We start from the raw sequence: 22,277 nt of genomic DNA on the forward strand, positions 1-22,277 counted from the left end.
TTAAGATCCCTTCCACTTCTGTTTTCTCTGACTCTATTTTGCACAATGAAAACTAAAGTTCTTTAACACCATCCACAAGTGAGCATAACTGCCAAGAAAATACACACTGGAGTGTGTATTCAACTGGTATCTAATCAATTCTTTGATTGATTGTTCTAGGTTTTGTTTTGTTTTTTTTAAGCTAATGTACAGCTAGAACTTCTCCCAGAGAGAGACTAATTTTTACTGTTCCTTGTGAGTACTAGCCATTTTTATTACTTTCATATCCTTATAAAGGCATTTCTTTCAGACAGAACACTCTCAGCCCTGGTTAAGTATTTGATCCTTTTTTTTTTCAAAGCAGACACCACATTCTAACCTTAATGCTTTGTATTTTTCTTTTTTTTTTTTTTTTTGGAAATCTCTCTAATCTAAATATGTCTTTATTTCCAAGAGGATATCTGTTTCCTAGGGGATGACACTGCTTCTGCCTGAGACAAAAGCTGTTCCACCCAAGAAAATCTTCTGAAGTGCTAAACACAAGGATGTACCTTTCATTTCATCCTTGGTGCAAGTAGTTTTTCTCTTCTGCATGAAGGCCCAGCTGCTGCATTACCAGGTCTCTTTACCTGTACAGCTTCATTTGTTATAAGCATCCTTGGCATTCTGCTTGAGTAGCTGTTTAGCAAAGGATTCAAGATGTAACAACAAAAATGATGAAGCTGAAAAATATGTGCCCTAAACATGAGTGCAAAGACCTTTGAGATGGGTCAGATGTGGAGCTGATCGGCATAGAGCTGGCCAGGCACGGAGTGGTGGCTGGAGGTAGCTGATAGCATGATGACCATGCAGATAGTAGGAGCCAGTCTCAGCTGAGCAGCAACACTGAGCCTGGCCAGGATAAAACCGAGGAAGGGAAGAGCTCTCTTGGGGTTGGTGCTTGAGGCTGGGCTCTCCTCTTGACTTGTTTCTGCGAGGCTGGTCATAACTTGTCTGGGTTTCAACCAGCACTGAACTGATTGAGAGGATTTCCTCCTGGCTAAGGGTACCCAGCTCCCCTTTGCGGAACCTTGTAATGGAGCACCGAGTGCTCAGGAATTTGAAGAGGATGTGAGTTAAGGGGTCATTCTCATCTCTGACCTAGGCTTAACATAAAATAACTAGCAACTGGTGACATTTTCAAAGAACCACTATCAGCAAGAATAGAGGAGAATAATGTTTCAGATAGGGAATGACTTAAAAAATGAAACAAACACAAAACAAAGCAAAAAAAAAAAAAACCAAAAACTGAACCAAAACCAAACCACAACCAAAAAACCCCCGCATAACCAAGCTCACAGGAAATATCTATGTAAATAAACTCAACCAATAGCAGTAGCACTCTGCATTTGACTTGCACTTGCATTGCACTGACATGCTCTTACATCCTGAGCCCTGATTGTTTTCTAAAAGAGTCCCCAGCACACAATATGACAGAGCTATAGACTAACCATTTGTCATATTTACACAAACTTTGATAATGTGGATGCAACCCTATGAGAAACTCAGAGTTGGAGCCAGGCAAGAAAGGGGTTTTAGCCCAATGTACTTCCTGGGATTTCAGGACTCTTCCCAGTAGGAAGGAGCTAAGATCTCCTGGAGGTGTTTCAAAGAAGACAGAAATTGTGACCACTGTGTATGAGACAGCCTGGCACACACAGGGAAGTGGGAGACCCTGGTTCAGCGTGCCGCTCTGTTTGATTCACTAATGAGATACTAAGAGGGCCAGAGATCAAGAGCGATTGCCTTGATAGCTCAGTGATTTGGTCACTCATCTGAAATGTGGGAGAATAAGGGTCAGGCCCCTGATCTAAATCAGGCAAATCGAGTATCTAAATTAGTATCTTCAGTACTCTGGCTGAAGTTCTCCCCACCAGATCAATGTTGTATAACCCTTCTTTTTAATGAAAAAGTTTTCTCTGTAACTGAGAAACCATTTCTGGCAAATGATTTAGTTTTCTCTAAAAAAACAGCTCTGGCCCTCAGAATGCTTTTTGGGGAAAAGAGACAAAAAGGGGCAGTTGTGGAGTGCTTAGGGTTGTGTGCTGCACATTGGCTTTTCTTGACTTGTGATTTGAGACCTGCGAACAAAGGTCCTTCCTTTCAACCTGCTCAGCCGGCAGCAGGGAGGATGAGCACTCCACATGGGGCGAGTATTACTTTCTTTTCCAGAATGATGGCAGGATTTTAGAAACATGGAATTTATTTTCCTGGGTTGCTGGAAACACAATGCAAAGCAATTGCAAATTTTCCATTCTTCTGTAGTCTATGGAAATAATGAGTTAGATATATTTTTTAAAAAGTATCTGAAATCAAGGTTTTCTTGGAAAAAAGACTTGTTTAGTGAGTGCTTTTCATTGGTCCACTTTACGTCTTTCGCTATTTATTGATCAGATATGTAATGAAGACAGCTGGCTCATGCAGTTAGGAAGAAACATTGATGTGTTCCTGGGAGCTCAAAGAATATCCTGTTCAATAAGAGTTTGTATAGACTGTGACACCAGCAGGTAGGGAACAACGCAGAAATACTGTGTGACAGTATTTGTATTATATATGTCTGTGTGACAAATACATAATGAGGAACTGAAACAGCAAGCCCCACATGGAACCTGATCGCTTGTCTTTCTATTCTGGGTTTGATCCAACACCAAATACTTGAGAGTAATAAGCTAAAAACTTGCTGTAGATATTCTTCAACAAAGCGGGTTTTCCTAAAGGCTTCTTTCTGACCTTGATTAATTATAGATTGGCTTGTTCCCTGAAGCACAGGGATTTGTGTTACTTCTAAAATCTTCCAAAATTCTAACATCGCTGGATATTTGCATTTCCTACGAAAACACCAAATGATTTTGAATCCTGACATATTCTTTGCCAAAAAGATACCATGACCTAGTCTTATAGGCTAGTCTGACACAGTTTGAAGGTGATATTTTGTACCTTTTTGCATCGTCTTATGAAATGTACCTTGTTTTTTTATTATGAGATTAGAGAGGCAGAAATCGCAAAGAAAAGTAGCCAAATAACTGCATTTTATGATAGTAAGCCATATGGCAGATGAGTTAAATATCTTGTAGCTGTTATCCTAAAACTCTATTTTTTGAAAACACTTTAAAATACCTAGTTACAAGGAATTTACATGGATAGATTAAGAAACCATACTTTTAATTTCTCCAGTGGACAAAATCTTCCTTACTAAACACTCACAGGCATATAAAATGTATTGAAATGATTCAGTCCTGACTGATCTTGCTTCAGGCAAGCATTTAGCTATCAGGTGCTGGAGGTTTGATCTTGCGTCAGCATCTTGTGAGGTAACACCTTCTACTCTAGTGGGCAGCATATTAGATTCATGATTCTTAAGACACTCTGACCTTAAGAAACCAGTAGGATCAAAAGTCTTAGAAGACTTTTTCCTTTTCTTTTAGGTACTAAGCACAAGACTGCTTATAAGATGCATCTTTCACACAAGCTCTCCTGTAAAGCAGAGAAGTATTATTATACTCATTTCCAAATTAGAAGCTGAGAAATAGTGATTTGCCTAAGGTCATTCAGAAGGTCCTGATGAACATGTATTTCCTCATCAGCACAGTAACTTCCTTTTAAATTAACCTCTTCCCTGTGCTTTAGTCAGACCACCTCTGCATTTCAAAGTAAAATCTTGTTTCTGATGTTCTGACTATGCCTTTTACACCATAATCACAAACTCTCAGCCTGCCATTGCAAATCGCTTGATTTCCTTTTACCTTTACCATCCTTTCCAAATCCTCCTGTTTTTTTTTTTTTTTCCACGTTCTTGACCTAAAAAATGTTGCTTTGTCACCAGACCACTGGGTTTCAGATTCCCAGAGCAATTTCTCATTTACCACAAATGGAGAAGTCTAGTGCAGTCACAAGGCAGGGCACTTGCCTGCCCTGTCACAGCATGAAGTGGTGACAGTGATGTGGTTTGGGAGTATTTTTGTTACTAAAACTGGTTGCCCTTTTAGAAGACAGTTATTACTGTAGTTACACCCAGATGCCTGAATATGATCAAGTAAACACTATTCAGAGAGCTGCTGTAAGTAAACAAAGCTGTTATAACCAACTGGGGGATGCATCAAGACAAATGCAAGTGAAGTAAAACATGTCAGACTAAACCACCCTCATGGCATTATAATAGCAACTCTGTAGACAGACTCTGTAGACAGATAATAGACTCTGAAGATACTATTTCCAGACTTTGAATGTTCTCAGTTGCAGGGCTGGATTGGAAAACTGATGTGTAAGCTATTTCCTCTATTAACTGATCCACCATAATAGCATCATCTAAATGGCAGCCTGAAACTTGACAGTATGTGCAATGGAGATGTAGAACAGTCAAATATTTCTTTTTTTTATTGCAATATACTAAGGTAAGTTTTTCACAATAAGGAAATATACTGCAAAGTAGATTATGTTGTTTAGCTGTCAGGAGGGTGTGAGAAAACAAGAAACCCGTGAATGGTCTCCAGTATCGCTCATCCTGTCATGCCACAGCATAGGGCAGCTGTGTGGTTATATTACAGAGGGTAAAGCATCACTTTCTGCACTGGCTAGCTGTTAAACAGCGTTTTACTCATAACAGATATGCTGTTACGTGATACACCCTTTGGGTTAGTGCACTGGTTTTTAATCCAGCCTACTGAATGAGAAGAGGATAACAAGGTTGCTAGAAAAATATATCTACCATCTCTCCAAGGACAAATGCAGATAGAGGCATCTAATCTACCTACTAATTAGCATTTCTCTGCTGGGTTATGTGAACAATACTGAGTCAAATTTGAAAGGAGACATTGCTCCCTTTTACTTTGGGGAAGCTCTGCAACCACATAACCGTGTGGTTCAGAAAGTAAAGATATGAAGCTGTGAAGCCTGTCACTACTTTGGTGTAATTGACCCAAGACAATTTTGCTAATTTGCCTTTGACTACTACAACAATCTACTTACAGAAAAAAAGCATTCTTCACAGTCAGCTTCCAAGCACCAGTGGACAAGGTGCAGGCTCCTTAAAAGTACACTTGTACCTGGAGTTAGATGACATCAGGCAATTAGCTGGTGGTTAGAACAACTCGATTATAGGAGCCTATCCACCTAACTTAAACATCCAGGCTTCATCCACTTTAGGCACCTAATGGAGTAGCCTCATCTAGAGTGAATTCCTAACATAACCAATGGAGACAAAACAGATTATTGTGATTACCTGCTGAAGGATCTAAGAGGTACACCCTGTCTACTTATGTTTAGCTACCTAAAACTGGTAGAAAGGAACTCCTCTTGGAGGCCTCCTGAGGCACCTCATCTGTATTGCACAGATGGGGAATCTGGGCACTTATTTCGCTGTTTCATTAAACTGGTAAAAACTAGGCATAAATCCTATCTACAAATTAGGTGGACAGATTTCCATCCATCATTTTTCAAAAAAAAAGGTAAAAGTTGGGGTGATAGGCCTAGGTCAGTGATACTTGTTCTGCCAGTAATCTTCAGCACATGTGGTCTTCATGTGCTGCCCCAATTACATTGTCACTGAAAGTAAGGACACCAGTTTTCTACAGCACCTTTCAACTACATTTTGAAGAATCACACCCCACTGTTATTTTTCCTTGCAGGTAACTCCTACAGTCAGGATCCCACAAAGACCAGTTTTTGCACCACCTAATCCTACATTTACATACCATCCTAAGAGATCATCATGACATGACAAGGAGCTTATATTGGTAGCTACACAGTATAGATGAGGGACTGTCCTTTTTTCATCTGGAGGAGACTGTAGGAGCTCCTTGATATCCTTGTTAACAGCTGGAGTTTGAATGAAAATTTCCTCAATCAAACATAATCCAGGAATGGTTTGTAGATTGAAGAAGAATAACTCAAATACTGTAAAATTAGCATCGCTCCTGACTGAATCAAAATGCGAAACACTACAAAAACACAGGAGGAAAGTCACAAATCAACACAACCTTCCACTTGTTCCTGCTTTGGGAGGACAGAAAAGTACGAAATCACCATGTCATGAGAAAATGCGTAAAAAATGTAGCAAAGAAAAAGCTTCTGTGAATCTTCTATGTCCTACACAGGTCTTCTGCGGAGGAACAAACATCCAAGTCAGATCTATTCTAGGGATCCCAGAGCAGACCTTCTGATTTTGATGGAGTGTGAGGAGGTGCACTGCTTGAAGACAGAAGTAACTGTATGGTGAAACTGAGCTATTTAAACCTTGAAATAAAGCTATAAAGATGAATTTATGCCTACACTGTAAAAGCAAGACTCTTCAGAATTCATGGATCTGCAAAATCAGTTACAATCATCTGCAATGCTGTTTAATCCACATTTTATTATTAAATAATTCTAAGTACCAGCACTTTATATCTTTCTTTGGCACAGTATCATTTAACATTCTAAAGACTCAAATGCATTCAGCTGACCTAAGTTATTGGGCTCAACTCAGAGCTAACTGGAAGAAATTTAATGTCCTGTGATATATAGGACATCAGACTAGATGATCTTTCCTTGCCTGAGCTTTATAAATCTATGGAAAGTGAGGCTTTGCCGTAAGTTTTTCACAAAGGGCTGTCAGAGCCAGGACATACTGTCCTACTGGCCTTCTTTCACCAATATACGAAGTCTGGGTTTAGCCAGTTGTTGAGCTTGCTGAGTTACAGCTATGAACCCTATAGGCATCCTAGCTCTCCTTTGATTCAGTTATTTTTCTTGGGATGTTGGCTTTGTATATATAATTGTGCTAAATCATTTTGTCTCCATGCATCGTTTATTAGAGGAGACTGAGCCCTCCAGAACTTAGAAATACGTGGTGCAATTACTTATCCTACACCATTATTCCCTTTGAGAAACAGTGCTTCTGTATTTGACTACTTTTTTGCTTAGGTTGACTGTAAATTTAACCCATACACACCTTTGGTAATACCTCTCTGCCGCAGAGGGAAGGACCAAAAATATGCATAATAAGTTTTCTTTAACTAAATAGGACTAACAGTGGAGAACTGTGACTGCTGAAATTTCCTATTAACCTCGACTAATTTTATGCGTCTTTTCTTTTATGTTGCAGTACAAAGCTCAGAATAGTGTAGAGCTCCCTATCATGAACTAAAAACAAGGATTGTTTTAAATGGATACAGGAATATGCTTTCAGCAGATAATTTGGGAATTATTTATCTCACTCAAAATTAGACATCTGCAATCTTCATCTGAGCTAGTTAGATTCTGTTGTAGGCAGCAAAGAAAACAGCAGCAGTGAAAAAAGGCTAGAAAGAAAGCCTGTGACTAGCACATAGCTGAAATCTAGATGCAGAGGTTTCTAATATTAGATGAAATAAATCTCACCATTTATGAATTCTTAGGAACACCTGGTTTCTTAGGGCTGAGATAATTACTCTGGGAGGATGTTAGGCAGCGAGGTGGGTCAGGCCAGATTTTAATTCTACAGGAATAATCCATATCTTGGGTGTTGTATTTACTCCTAAGTATAAAGGTTAAAAGAATTAAGTTTATATGCTTCCCACAATGATCTCCAGAAGCTATTTGCAGCAGAGCAGAAAGTTAAGACCTTTCCAGCTTACTCTGCTCCCAGCTGTAGGAATTCACAGGCTGATCTACCCCAAACATGCATTGACTACCACAACCAGTAGCTATAACACTGCTCCAAACCTTTCAACAGCTAATGCCATTGCTACTAACAGGCCAAGACTGAGGCTTGTCAGGTGTTCTCTGTCTGAATTTCTGACATGCCCGCAGCTTTGTTTCCTCTGGTTTAGCAGTGACAGCAATCCCACTAATTGACCAGGTGCCTATGCCTAATTTGTTTCACTTATGTTTATCTCTGTGTTTTACAGCCATAGTTTTATGTAGATAACGGAAATAAGCAATTACTCTGTGTGGAATGGGATTTTTATGACTCTAGTACAAGGACACTGTCAAGTAACTACAGACTTCATGTGACAGCAGAAGCCCTAAGAGGTGGAAACACAGAGAAGGGCATGTAAGAGGGCAGGCATGGGATGCTAAGAGACAGGGCACAGATCAGAACTGGGGACTGCATAGTGATAAACAGCTTGCCTATATTCCCTGATGCAGCCTGGGAGCTACTAAAAACCTGCTTAAAGTGTAGTAAAGATAGCAAAGAAAACATTCCTAACATATGTGAAGGAGAGCATATATAGAATTTTGGCTGTAATTTGGAGCTGCAGACAAATGAGGAGAGTGTAAGATGCAAAAACCTATTATCAACCATGCAAAATTGACTCAGAATATATCCTGGGATAAGAAAGAAGGAACCATAAAAATGAACAACATATGCCTTCCAGTGAAGAAGTCCAGATATTGATGACCCACCATAGTGCCCACCTTACCATCAGAATGATCCAGAGGATCTGGGGAAAGGTGAGTATGACACCATCAAATGGAGTAGAAACTGTGATGTGTGTGTATAACAATTTTAGCTATATTACTATTGAAACTATTTTCTGAATAAATGCATTCTTTCTAATAATGAAATCTGGACCAATATTGATTCTTAGAGTATTAATATTCAGTTATACTAACAATAGATTATTTGCTTTATAAATAAGGTGTGTTTTCTTTCTATTCACAGACAACATTCTGAGTATAACAGAAACCAAAACAAGCACAGAAAGAAATTGTGATTCTCCTGTGTTGTGCACTTGGCAGAAACAGCTTAGTCAGTAGCATGTTGAGACCATGCCTCACCATGCTGAGATTGCCTTTCTTTTAATTTTCTACCACCTTTCTTGTGGGAAAGACAATGACATTTCACTGGAGTTGAGACCACCACTTTGATTTGTCCCTCCTGCTTTTAATGTGTGTTTCTATATAATCTCCCATGTCCTTAGAAAGGTTCCAGACACCATACAGACAGAAAAATTAGAGGACAACATTTATTCTTCTGTCCAACCCATCTCTTCACAGCAGTAAGTGTCCTTCACCTGGCAGCTGCCCATACGACAAGTCTATGGATGAACAGGTTGCATTCAGTATGGCACCTTTAAGGACACTAAATTAACTTCAAAAATATAGATTATATCCTTTTTCCTTACATGTTCCTCTAGAATATACACTGTTATTTGTTACAGAGCTGTGTCACTGTTCATGATGTACACCTCAGCCTCACCTCCCAAATACATAAAAGTCCATTTTTTTACCATCTTTTTATATATCAATGTCTTTGCAATGTCCCATTCTCAAGGATGATACTATATTGAGAATGGATCTGCTCCCTCATCCTTCATTCCACCATGTCCATGACTTTTAAATAGTGCCAGGCAAACAATGCTGCTGCTGCTTATTTTGCAATTTAGATTGATTATTGAAAGATACGGTGTTCAGGCAAAGAGTCTATGAATTATTCCAAGGGTCCCAGGAAGCAGCAGTGAGAGTGAATGAGTAAATCCATACTGTATTAGCTGCATATAATGAACATTTTGCTAATTGGAAGATCTGCTGGATTGCAGAAGGATGCACCAGGGGAAGTTTTAAAGTCTGACCTTTGCGGACAGTAAAAGCACAAAACAAAACAGTAAGCAACCTTAACCTACACACTGGTAGGAGAAACATACACACTGACCTGCAAGAGCTTATTTTATTTACTTTCATGGTATGCATTCTCATGTTACATGTTGCACCAATAAAACCAACAGAAAATCCAGGCAATTGTGTTTCCATAATCAAATTTCTCTGAATCAAAATACACTTCTTGTAGTTCAGGCATGGTTCTTCTGCTCTAATGAACTGTTCTTTTACAGAACTTCTGTGGCCAGACAGCAGACAGAAAGGAACAGAGGATTCCCCAAAGAAAATGAACATTAATGAAGTTCCCATTTCCAGTAATTTTCAGAGCAGAATATGCTCTTTATTATCAGACTGATGAAAGAGCACATTCAGAATGGCTCAGTACTGAATTAGCAATAAATTAAATTACTGTGAAACTGAGTTTAGCCCTAGAGCATAGGAAAGTCAGTAAGGACACTCTTTCACTCTTTGCCTTCTTCCCAGCCCAGAGTGGTGGAAATAGATGTGCAGGGGAGTGCTCACCGCCAGATCTGAGAAGTGAGCCACAGTGCCTCTGCTCCTCCTCTGTCTTTTGAGGAGTGGGCAGCCATCTTTCTCTTGGGTCACAGAGGCTTTCTTCTGATAAGAGTGTTCTCCCAGATGAGAAGTCATCTGGAAGGCTGGGGTCTCCTCTCTTCTCTACTCACTTTTCTTCACAAAGGCTGCAGTTGGCTCAAAAATGGCTTCCAGAGAACTCATTTTTTGCAAAGTAATGCTGTTGACAGAAGAGTGTAAGAGGAAAAAGGACAACTCAAGGACCCTTGGCTATGGAACAGGCAATCCTGCAGTGGTAGGACAAGGGGGAAGGGCTTTAAGCTGTCAGGGGAGAGATTTATATTAGATATTAAAAAAAAAAAAATTCCCTATGAGGGTGGTGAGGCACTGGCACAGGTTGCCCAGAGAAGCTGCAGCTGCCCCATCCCTGGCAGTGTTCAAACCCAGATTGGACGGGGCTTTGAGCAACCTGGTCTAGTGGAAGGCATATCTGCCCATGGCAGGGGGATTGGAAAAAGATACGCTTTAAGGTCTCTTCTGACCTTAACGATTCTGTGATCCTGTGATCAGAAAGAAGAGGTGCAGTGCGTATATAACACAAGACAACTTCTTTTTCATCTGCTGCATGCTGCAAGTATCCATTCCTTGTTCAGTTTCTTCACTGGGGTGAGTTGCTCTAGTTAAGGGGCTGCAGACAATTACCTAAATATCTGTCAGTCTGCACAAACCAAGAATCACAGAATAGTTTGGGTTGGAAAGGACCTTAAGATCGTCAAGTTCCAACCCCCCTGCCATGGGCAGGGATACCTCACACTAAACCATATCACCCAAGGCTTCATTCAACCTGGTCTTGAACACTGCCAGAGATGGAGCATTCACAACCTCCCCGGGCAACCCATTCCAGTGCCTCACCATCCACACAGTAAAGAATTTCTTCCTTAGATCCAATCTAAACCTCTGCTGTTTAAGCTTCAACCCATTATCCCTGGTCCTATCACTACAGTCCCTAATGAATAGTCCCTCCCCAGCATCCCTGTAGGCCCCCTTCAGATACTGGAAGGCTGCTATGAGGTCTCCACGCAGCCTTCTCTTCTCCAGGCTGAACAGCCCCAACTTTCTCAGCCTGTCTTCATATGGGAGGTGCTCCAGCCCCCTGATCATCCTCGTGGCCCTCCTCTGGACTTGTTCCAACAGTTCCATGTCCCTTTCATGTTGAGGACACCAGAACTGCACACAATATTCCAGGTGAGGTCCCACGAGAGCAGAGTAGAGGGGCAGGATCACCTTCTTCGACCTGCTGGTCACGCTCCTCTTGATGCAGCCCAGGATACAGTTGGCTTTCTGGGCTGTGAGTGCACACTGCAGCCGGCTCATATTCATTTTCTCATTGACTAACATCCCCAAGTCCTTCTTCGCAGGACTACCATGAATTTCCTTTTTGCCGAACCTGTAGCTGTGCCTGGGATTGCTCCGACCCAGGTGTAGGACCTTACACTTGGCATGGTTAAACTTCATGAGGTTGGCATCAGCCCACCTCACAAGTGTGTCAAGGTCCTTCTGAATGGCATTCCTTCCCTCCAGTGTACCAACTGAACCACACAGCTTGGTGTCACTGGCAAACTTGCTGAGGGTGCACTCAATCCCACCGTCCATGTCACTGACAAAGATGTTGAACAAGACTGGTCCCAACGCTGATCCCTGAGGGACACCACTCGTTACTGGTTTCCAGCTGGACATCAAGCCATTGACCACAACTCTTTGCATATGGTCATCCAGCCAGTTCTTTATCCACCAGGTGGTCCACCTATCAAACTGATGTCTCTCCAATTTAGAGACAAGGATGTCATGTGGGACATTGTCAAATGCTTTCCACAAGTCCAGGTAGATGACATCAGCTGCTCTACCCCTGTCCATCAGTTCTGTAGCCCCATCATAGAAGGCCACCAAATTGGTCAGGCAGGATTTCCCCTAGTGAAGCCATGCTGGCTGTCACCAAGCACCTTGTTTTTCAAGTGCCTTAGTATGCCTTCCAGGAGAACCTGCTCCAAGATTTTGTCAGACATAGAGGTGAGACTGACTGGTCTGTAGTTCCCTGGATCATCCATTTTTCCCTTCCTGAAAATGAGGGTTATATTTCCCTTTTTCCAGTCATTGGGAACATCACCTGACTGCCATGATTTTCCAAATATAAGATGTGGTGGTTAAGTGTTACTACTCCAGTCCCAAACACCAGGAATCTGTAACAGGTCATTGTGTCAACATGAGCAACTCCAGATCCTCTCTGGTCTACACGTACATTGTCAACTATATGTGTCAACTGTGAAATCATGGCTAGTCTTGTTTTTAAGGTCAAGGAGGTGAAAAAATAATTTGTATTGTCTATTAACCAGAGCTGCCAGAGCATGTCAGCGAAGTCATAGTCACAATGTCTTGCCATAGGAGATCTGAGCACAGGCAGAGTGGTTAAGCACTTATCTATGTTCATACAATGACACAACAGATAAAGGAGAAAAATAATCCACCTGGACTTCTAGTCTTGTGCTTAATCCTGGAGATCATGCCTATTTCAAAGATAATACAAGTGTTTTAAGATTAGTAAGGCCTAAGAAATTGCGTTGTGCACTGTCTCTGGTTCAGTCAAACCTTGGGCATCTTAAGCTTGCCGCAGTGAGAACTGGTAAGAGAAGTAGAACATATGATGACAAAGGGACACACAAATGCAGAAAGTTCAGGAGATCCCTAAGGAGGTGACTGAGTCACTGAAAGGATGCCCCTGCCAGCAGGACCAGCCGGAGATGGTGGAGCAGCAGTCACCAAGCAGCAACACTTCACAACTCTTTCTCAGCCTGGCTGCTCTGGAAAGCACTGGTGGAGTTCACAAACATCTCACTGGTCTCTCTTACAGCTCCCACTTCCTGTTGGCATTGCCCAGAAAACATTTCCGTGTTGAAAGCAGCTTTGTGAGGTATGGCAAGAGCTTGCACAAAGCGATACAACTGCAAGGGCTTTGTTGTTGTTAAGATACTGAAGGCATCAAGAACAAAAAAACCCCACATACAATTCAGGAGCTAAAGGTTGTCTGAGCCCTGAGGGGCAGAGAGGTGGGAATGGCAGGGGAACAGTTTACACAGCAGTGTGCAGGCTGGTGGCACTTAGAAAAAGCTGCTTTTTCTGATGGAGAAAGGGATTGCTGCCCTTATCACCTTCCATTAATGGCTGTGCAGCACCTCGGGGTGCCCCAGCCAGGTGATTACATCTCCCTCCCATCATGCAGAGAAATGTCCAGCCTCTTTCCTCAGGGAGCACTCACAGCAAAATGGATTGAAACGTTTTCAAGATTGTTTTGGTAAAACTTGAAGGTCAGAGCAGAGGCAAAGAAGTGAGGAAATTTAGACAAACGAATTTGCAAAATTCTTAACATTTTCCTCATTGTCTCTCTCTCACTTCTTCATGCTGGGGAAAGGTGCAAAGCAGCATCCCACCCTACCCATTTTCATTGGTCCAGGCACACTAGGCTCCATCTGTACCATCCTGTCTGCTAAACACAGTTTTTGTCTGAAAGGAAATATCCTGCTGTGCAAACCCCATCTGCACTCCAGCAGCCCACTTCTCCTGTGGCAACCTCCCAGCTAAGAGTCTGCAGGTGCCAGTGGGGCACTTACAGACCATTCACTGCTCCTCCTGCCCCACACCATGCTGCTCTAGGGTAAAGTGGTTTTGACCATCACACAGGTGGTCTAGGTGTTAACTTCTGCCCACCTGATTTCTTCGGGGTTCAATTTAGCAGATGTTTTCTTGCTCACAGTATGTGCTGTGTGTGTGAATGCCTTCTTAATTTTCCTTCCAGTACTACTCCACTGAAGCAGTAAATCGGTGCTGAGCAGCAAGATGCTGAACTGCTTCTTTCATTCTATGCTGAATATGTAACAGAAGAAAGATTCTAAGCCCTCCTATGTTAACCTTTGGTCATGTTGGAACTCAGGTGTTTATTCTTCTACAATAATCTTTTAACTTTTTGTTCGGCTAGAGACAGCAGATCTTTAGAAGGGGTGTGGGAAACATGTGAGAGCATTTTTGGAAGTAGACCAGAAGATACCTGTGCAGTCAGACCAAAGAAGCTTTCACATACTATTTATACATCATTTCAGCAGGGAAAAATTACACTTTTCCCTTCTGCTCATGTGATTCTCATTCTGACTAAAGCAGGATTACAAACCCACTGCAGGTACCCTAGCATTGGCAAAGACATGCCAGTTGGCGCGTTCCTGAAACACAAGCCTTTTAGAAACTACCTTTCATGGGTAGTAGCTATACATATTACCTCTTTTAAGAAACAAAATGAAAACACAATGATAACACAAGCATGAAAACAAATGTCCTATTATTATTGCTATGTGTTGGATACACTGACAAGTGCAGAGCTCAGGAAATTAGCAAGCAACAAAGACACAAATTGTAAAGGCAGTTACTGCGGGCTGCCCCTGTGCAGTTGTTAGATTTCATGAATGACATCTCAAAGGGCTGAAACAAGCTGAGCTTCATCTGTAGGACAGTAGGAAGAGGGAAAGGCAGCAGTAAACCCTTTCTTCTTAACATATACTAAAGTTGCTGTCATTTCAACAAGCTCAAAAACACCTGCCAGTTTCTTCCAGAGCAGTGAGCTGACATATTGGGAGCTCCAGTTAAGAGTGTTTTAAGAAGAGTAATCCAGTTTCATCACGTATGAGTGACTGACTTCGCAGGCTGCGAGATTTTCATACCATCACACTGCATCACCACGATTTGATTTATTCAGTAGCGACTGCAAAACTGAAATGTGTTTCATCTCTCTCCTGATAACACCCAAATATGGAATGGGTGAACATATCATCATCTACTCACTGACATATAAAATCTGGGATTCACAGAAGTAAAAAATTAGGGCTTGGGCAAGGCTTATCTAAGTGAGTACCAAATCAGCATTTACACTTATTTCTCTCTTTTAATGGCCTTTTTTTAAAAAAAATGATGTGTAATATTCCATCATTCTCTTATCTGGGAAATAAAAATCATTGCTATTAAAGTAAATACTATTAAAAGGACTTTGCACTTTTCTTTGGAAATCATTTCATTTATGTCTACTCAAATAATTTTACAGCAATGCTCTTCTGCTACATGTGGCTAAAGCAAGGTATGCATATGGGCACATGCAAACATACAGGCAATGGTTAATGATGCCTTCAGCTTCTACACTTCGAACACACACACACACACACACACACACACACACACACACATTCCTTTCCGTATGCCACCTCAAATGGTGTCTGCTATAGAAAAGATTAAATTCATGATCTAGACTGTGACCATGTAAATATCACAGGGTAACACCTTCAATTCGCCTCTGCTTTTTTTCCAACAACTTGTCTTCAAAACATCTTCTTGGACTGTGCCATCATCAGTGAAGGGGGAAAATAAAAGTTTCAAGGTACAGCTTTTGCGAGTAATGCTTGTGACCTGGACACTTATAAAAGGAACAGTATGCCAGAGGGTTTGTTATTATAAGAGCTGATGAACAGGACTGGCTGTGAAGACACAGAACTGAATGCATAACAGTACATTGTCTCTCTCCAAAATACCACTTGCAAACCCCAAATTATTTCTGTTGTCAACATTGAGCATTGCATCATTTTCTTGGAGGACATAATCAATTTTTCTACCTTTCAATGAAGCAAATACAACATATACAAAAGAATCTTTCTCCCTCATTTGAATTTTTATAAAATAGTCATTTTGATTTCAAAGGGTAAAATGAAATGAGCAACCTGCAATACCATAGCATCACTGCAGCTAAGTTCTTGATAAACACAATATACTAAGGTGATATTGTGCTCTGTTTCTTCAGATTAAATATATCTCATCCTCAGATTTATACTGGCACTTTATGGCTTCTGCAAATGACTGTCTCAGCACCGCAAAGTAATTTCACCCTGTCATATTTGTCTTTGGAAATTGTAACAAATTATTGTGATTTATAACATCAAACTCAACTCTTCCATTTTTTCCCCAGATGGGAACGTCGCTGATGGCAAGATGCTGGGCCATCCATTTATGCTGTGTGGAGGGTGACAGTGAAACATGTTTCATCTCTCTTGCCTGACACTCTCTTTCCCTTTGAGGGGAGGCTGTCAGCATAACTCAAGCTGTCAAGGCACCTTTACAAGGGGCCTGAAACAAATCTAACACTCTCCTACCTGCATGCCTGCTAATGAGGTGTGACTTGCCTCTCCTGGCTGCCTGGCCTGGCTGACTCTCCTTGCCTCTGACCCCCGTGGTCTCTTCTCAGTCAATAGAAGTCAAACCGTCATTTGTCTTTGAGTAAGGACAGGCAATGATCAGTGACAGAAACTTTGGGGAAACTCACTCCATGTGTACTGCTTCACTGTGCTTCAGAGAGAAAATATCTCCCACCAGCCCATCCAGGGGTTAAACCAGCCTTGAAAATTATTCTCACCACTTGCCCAAGGCAAGTAGATTTTCTAATTGGCAAGTCAAGCACCGAGCTTTTTCTCAGCAAAGTATTTCCTCCTGTAACAAAAGATGAATGATAGATTATGCCCTTAAACTGTCAATTTTCTTGGTAGCCTTTTGAAGAAGAACTGCAAGAGAATTCCAGCTTCATCTACAAATAAATAAATATATAGCTCTTTCTAACATTAGAAAGGAAAAGTAAGAACTGGTTCAAGCAGCGTATGATATATGTAGCTTCACTTTCGCAAATAAACCCATGGAAGTTTTCTGTGATTCTATGAAGTTTCCCACTGGGGCAGGAGGATGCTGGACCTTATAAAAACCTGACCTCCATTTTAACAAGTGCTGGAATATTTTGAAAATTACCATTTTGGCCAAAGAAAGCAATCCCTATGAATCTTTGTCTGCGAGGTCCTATATGATACAGAAAGGCTGAACTAGAGCCATCTCTCAGCCTGCCTTGGTAAGATGTATTGCTCACAAACCTGGAGGCTGGCGAAAGCTATATTTATTTGCCACTCATGATGGTGTTACAGATCCCTGATTATGGCAGAGATTACTTACAGGTCTGTGTAGAGGGGGAAGTCAGGGAGGGGAAGGAGAGGTTTTAACTCCCTCCATTGGAAATATTCCCTGAGCTCCCTTTGCTTTAGTAAAATAGATTTCATATTATGTGAATGGAAAAATGGAAAGCTAAGGAAGTGAAACATCCAAAATCCACCAGCCAAGTCGGATGTAAATATGTCATGTATTCTATCATGCGAGTAGTGGAGTTTTAGTCATTTCAACTGTATAACAGAGCCATTGTGTCATCTGCAGCGGCTCAGAGGGTGTGGGTGCTGGTGCTTACTGGTAGCGACTGCCAGCACCACACACAAGCAAAGGGATAATAAATTGACCAAGGATATCCCAAACACATAACTGTTCCTATAAAATGCGATCAGTACTGAGGTTATTCTTAAAAAGAGGTTTTCTTTCTGACCTCAACATGGCTGCAGAGAGCTATCATTTGACAATTTACAGTAGCTTGATAAAACCTGTGTCTATGTGTGTGTGCTTGTGTTTATTTTAATGTGCTAAGTTGGATGTGTCAAACTGAACCACATGGAACATGGCCACAAAGAAAATAATTTCACTAAAATTATATAATGTAAAACAAATAATTGGAATATCTACATTAAATAAAATTTGCATGCAACATTGCATTGTACAATTGCTGACATGCTGCAGAGAGGTATTAGGTTTAAAGTAACTACGTTTAGAAAGCAATTTGCAGAATTTCTGCTCTTTTGGCTGGTTTGAAAAGCAGTGATATGTTTTTTGCAGCTGACAAGAGAACAAAAAACAATAATTGAATGGTACCATTTTACCCACAAGGCAAGCTGATAATTAGGGGTTTAACAGACAGTTTGGATTTAATCTGAGAACTGGCAGTTAATCCTTTTGATTTTTTCTTGTTGGTGGTTAGGGACCAAATAAAGGTGTGCGTGTGTCCCACTTGTCAAAAACAATGGGCAAAATAAGTTATTTTTTATCCCTGGCTCATGTCTGACACTGGGCCCCTGGAGTGCAAATATGGGGAATGATTATGCACTGGAGGGCAATGTCTGGAGAATGTGTCTGTGAAAACAAATAGAAGAAAACAAGGGGAAACAAATAACTAGGGTAGGGAACCAGCAGACATGCCCAGCCAGCACATCTTTCTAGGGCAAAAGAAAGATGTGCCCAGCACATCTTTCTAGGCAGCCACAGCCTTCTCCCTTTCCCCAGGCTTCTGTTTCTGCTCCATTGTGAGGGCAGAGGGTGGAAGGACAATTGTGGTACCTGTGCTACCTAAGCATGGGGCCAGGAACAGCAGGACGAAGGTGGCAAATCCATGTCATGCATACTGCCAAAATCCCTACAGGTCCAGCCAGAGATATGGAGGAACAGACTGAGAGCACATGTTTACCCTAAAGGAAGGCAAGACACTGATTCGTGATGGGAAATGCCCCAAGTCACACCCCTCAGTAGTCTGTGATCACCAGATCACTCCAACCCATCTCAGGTCACGGGAAACCTGATCCAGAAATGGATACTTTTTTTTCAGGACAAAAAGACCATACCCCAGCTATTTCATATTCCCTTTTTCCAAGAGGAATAGCTGTTCTTTCAGTCCAGTGAGCCTTCTTGCAACAGCAGGTTTCACTTGTGCCTGCTCCATGGCTGAATATTAAGGAGTTAACATATTACTGATGTGAACAGTAAAATAAAACTGCTGCTGAAAAATACTGACTATTAAACACTAATGAGTTTATAAACCAATTTTCTAAAATCACAGAGACTTCCTGGAGGGCTAGTCAGACTAGACAAAGAGTGAAGACCAAGCAAGCCATTCCCTTTCAAGCAATTTTCAATTGTTTTTATATCATGTCCAGAAGCAGAATTCTAGTTTTGCTTTTGGCATTCAGTATTTTATTGCAGCTGAAAGTGAGATCAATTAAAGCATCCTCAATAATCTTAGGCGTAATTGGAGGCCAATTTAGAACTTCAGCAATCTACAGATGATAGTACTCATTGTTAAACATGTGTATTCCCCAAACAATTCACATTGAATAAAAGTGTTCTGAATACATTGCATTTCATACAGCACCAGGAGACAGACAAATTTCCATATAAAACTACCAGATGAAAGCCAATTTTTGAAATGTGGATCATATCCAAAAAAGTTTCCTAACTTCAAACAAGTAATGAAACAAAACCTTTTTGTTCACATCTTTTCCAGCAACTGAAAGCTTGCACTCACTGTGAGCACATTAGTAGAGAGACAGTCATTTCAACTTATTGGCAAAACAATGCCAGTATTTCTAATTTCTCTAATGATGGAAGCCAGCACCTGAAAACACCCTCAGAACAAAGCAAGGCAATGTATTCTGCCTTTACTATGCCTTTTGCTGCAAATACTATGCCTGACCCTTGCATCTAGAAAGCAATACTGATCTGGAAATGCTCTAGAATGACAGCCATGCAAATGAAACTCATGTTCCCACCATGGGTTACAAACTAACACACATTGGGCAGTAGCTATGTGGGCTGCCCCTACATAGGCTGGATCCCATTACCTATAACATGTGCCTGAAGTTCTACCAGCCCTTCTGCAAGGAACCCCCCTGCAGAAGCCACCGGAGACACCTGCTCCCCTGTAAATGGAGGCAGGTCACCAGTTCCTTTGGTGTAAACTATTGAATTGCCACCAAATCCTCATCACTTTTACACTGGTGTACATTTGGGGTGTGACCTAGAGAGTAAAAACCTTCATACGTCCCCTCTCACTTGACAGCTTCTTTATTTTCCCAATCTTAACTTTTAAAAGATTTGGAAACTAAGCAGAATAGGTGAAGTTTTAAGTATCAATTATTTTCCTTGAAATAAAATTAGAAGCAAATCAGCTTTTCAGTGGAAGACTATATTAATGTCCAGTGCATAAGTCATTATTAACATTGTTGTAATGAGTGCCAAGTGAATTAATGATGGCTGTCTGCTTATTTTAAAATTATTCACATTTTTAATGTTTATTCTCAGAGCAGTCATTATGCCCTTTATATAGGACATGAGCTTATAAAACAGTTGAATTTAACCTGTAATAGTAGCACAAGAAAAAGTCACTGGGAAAAACAGTTCAGATGGGAAGAATTAGCTTGCAATATTCCCTGCCATTTCACCCCTTGCTTTAAACATGTATGTCAGAGTGGACATTCTCCATTCCTCTAACGTCCATTAATTGACAGAAATACTGGCTCGTGTACTTTCAGAGGCTGAGTGCTCAGAATCCAGAGCACTTCTTTCTCTGGAGATGAAAGAACCGAAAATCAAATGTGAATGTTCCAAATAAGAATGCAGTGTATTGCCACTCAGTTATTCAGGAAGAAAAGTACTCCTCTGAATGCCCAACATCAAGGTCTAATTCCTAGACCTACCACAGTAATGAAAGTAATGAAAGACCTACCTGAGTAACGAAAGTCACTGATAAAGTCACTCAATCTCCCCATGCTTCCATATCCAAAGTCATACAAATAAGCCTCAAGGCTAGAGGGAATTCCAGTTAAACTATACCTCATGCTAAAAAAGCCCCAAACCAAACCAAACCCGTTTGACATCAAAACTGCAGCCTGTTTTTCTGAGACTGTGCAGGAGTTCTGGGTCAAGCCACTGCTTCAGGTTGCAAATAAACACTAAGGAGACAGACTGGGAATAGTTACATGAAGGTTTTGTGCTAAGCTTCTGGTAGTGTCCCTTATCAACTAGTCAGGGGGTATCTTTCTGGTCTGTCCCCAGTTGTTTAGGGAGGGCAACATGTGGCCTTGATTTGCTCCCACATCTCAGAATTCATGTGGCCACTGTCATCTCTACTCCGAACACCTGTATGTCCAATTTTAAGATATCTGTCATTTCAGGAGAGGAAGCTCTTGACTGAGCTCTTCAGAGATACCAGTGTCATTCTCAGTCCATTTGGAGCCCACAGGAATATTGAATCAGGTATGTGCTTTGTCATAGATTCTGCAGACTGGAAGTACCTGTGTTTGTAGAGCAATCGGGCAACTGGGATTCCTGATGAGCCACATTTCCTTAGGCTGGTGACCCAGAATTGATCATGGGGCTTTTGCAGCTCTAGCAACTAGTGTCAACAACTCCAGAAACAACATACTACACCTGAGAGTTGCTTAAAAACCCCAAAACCAACAATGTATTTTTTTACACTGAACAAGTACACAGCTTCTTTTATATTCTATTTGTGGTGGTAAGAGGCTTGTTACATGTTGCCTACAGTTACAATCCTGACTAGGCTTGCCATTTTTTCACAAGTCCTTTTCTGGAAATCACCACCTGGGACCTTATGTATGGAAGTAAAAGGATCTATAATGTATTATGTATGTACTTTTTTGTGTATATGTATGAAGTATTCACTTCACACTTCTGTTGCCTGAGGGCTGGCAATATGAGAGATGCAATACAAGAGTAAAAATAGGGCTATGCTGTAGTATTTTGTTGGTGGTTCCTGTTAACTTTTTTGGTTTTAACCAGCTCACTGGACTTGCAGGAAACTATGCAGCCCTGACTTTTCTTAGCAGTTTGAATCTCACTACACTAATCACACTGTTAGCACTCCACAGCCAGATTCTCTGTCAGCACCCACTGCAACAAAGAGTTAATGCTTCCCCTCCAGTCTTAATTCACCCCATTGTGTTTGGGATTGCAGGGTTAGAAACGATCACACAGTGAAGTGCTGCAAAGTGCAATCTCTCCTAGACACAATTGGGTTGAGTTAAAGGACACCAAGCACTTAACTCTGAATTTCTTTGCTTTCATCCAAACGCTGTTACTTTAACAGCATGTTTTTGCAGTTTTGTTTCTTATAGTTTTATTTTATGACATAGAAGGAGTTAGATGCTCTTTTGATGCACAGCAAAATTGTTACATGTTTTCATTTCCAGGCTGAGCAGAGTTTCTAGATGAAAAAATTTGTACACCAAAAAAAAAGAAAAGAAATTAAGGAAAAGGAAGCTGCATTTAGAAACTTTGCCTTTTGCATGTCCAAAGTGATATGGTCAAAGGAAAGGGGGGGGTTCTAAATTTATGTTCCAGTAGAACATGGTTCATATTAATGAAACCTGATTTAT

General features: G+C 41.0%; 1 protein-coding gene across 1 annotated transcript in view; it reads right to left on the reverse strand.

The window, feature by feature from the left end:
* The window catches only part of ADARB2 (adenosine deaminase RNA specific B2 (inactive)), a 195,510-nt gene extending 174,862 nt beyond the window's left edge, over window positions 1-20,648 (reverse strand). Inside the window, exon 1 of the mRNA XM_031052490.2 lies at window positions 20,606-20,648. Within this exon, the coding sequence (XP_030908350.2) occupies window positions 20,606-20,648 (43 nt within the window). The remainder of the gene's footprint in view (window positions 1-20,605) is intronic.
* Window positions 20,649-22,277: the final 1,629 nt, after the last annotated feature.

Source organism: Melopsittacus undulatus, chromosome 1 (assembly GCF_012275295.1).
Source record: "Melopsittacus undulatus isolate bMelUnd1 chromosome 1, bMelUnd1.mat.Z, whole genome shotgun sequence".
Lineage (NCBI taxonomy): Eukaryota > Metazoa > Chordata > Aves > Psittaciformes > Psittaculidae > Melopsittacus > Melopsittacus undulatus.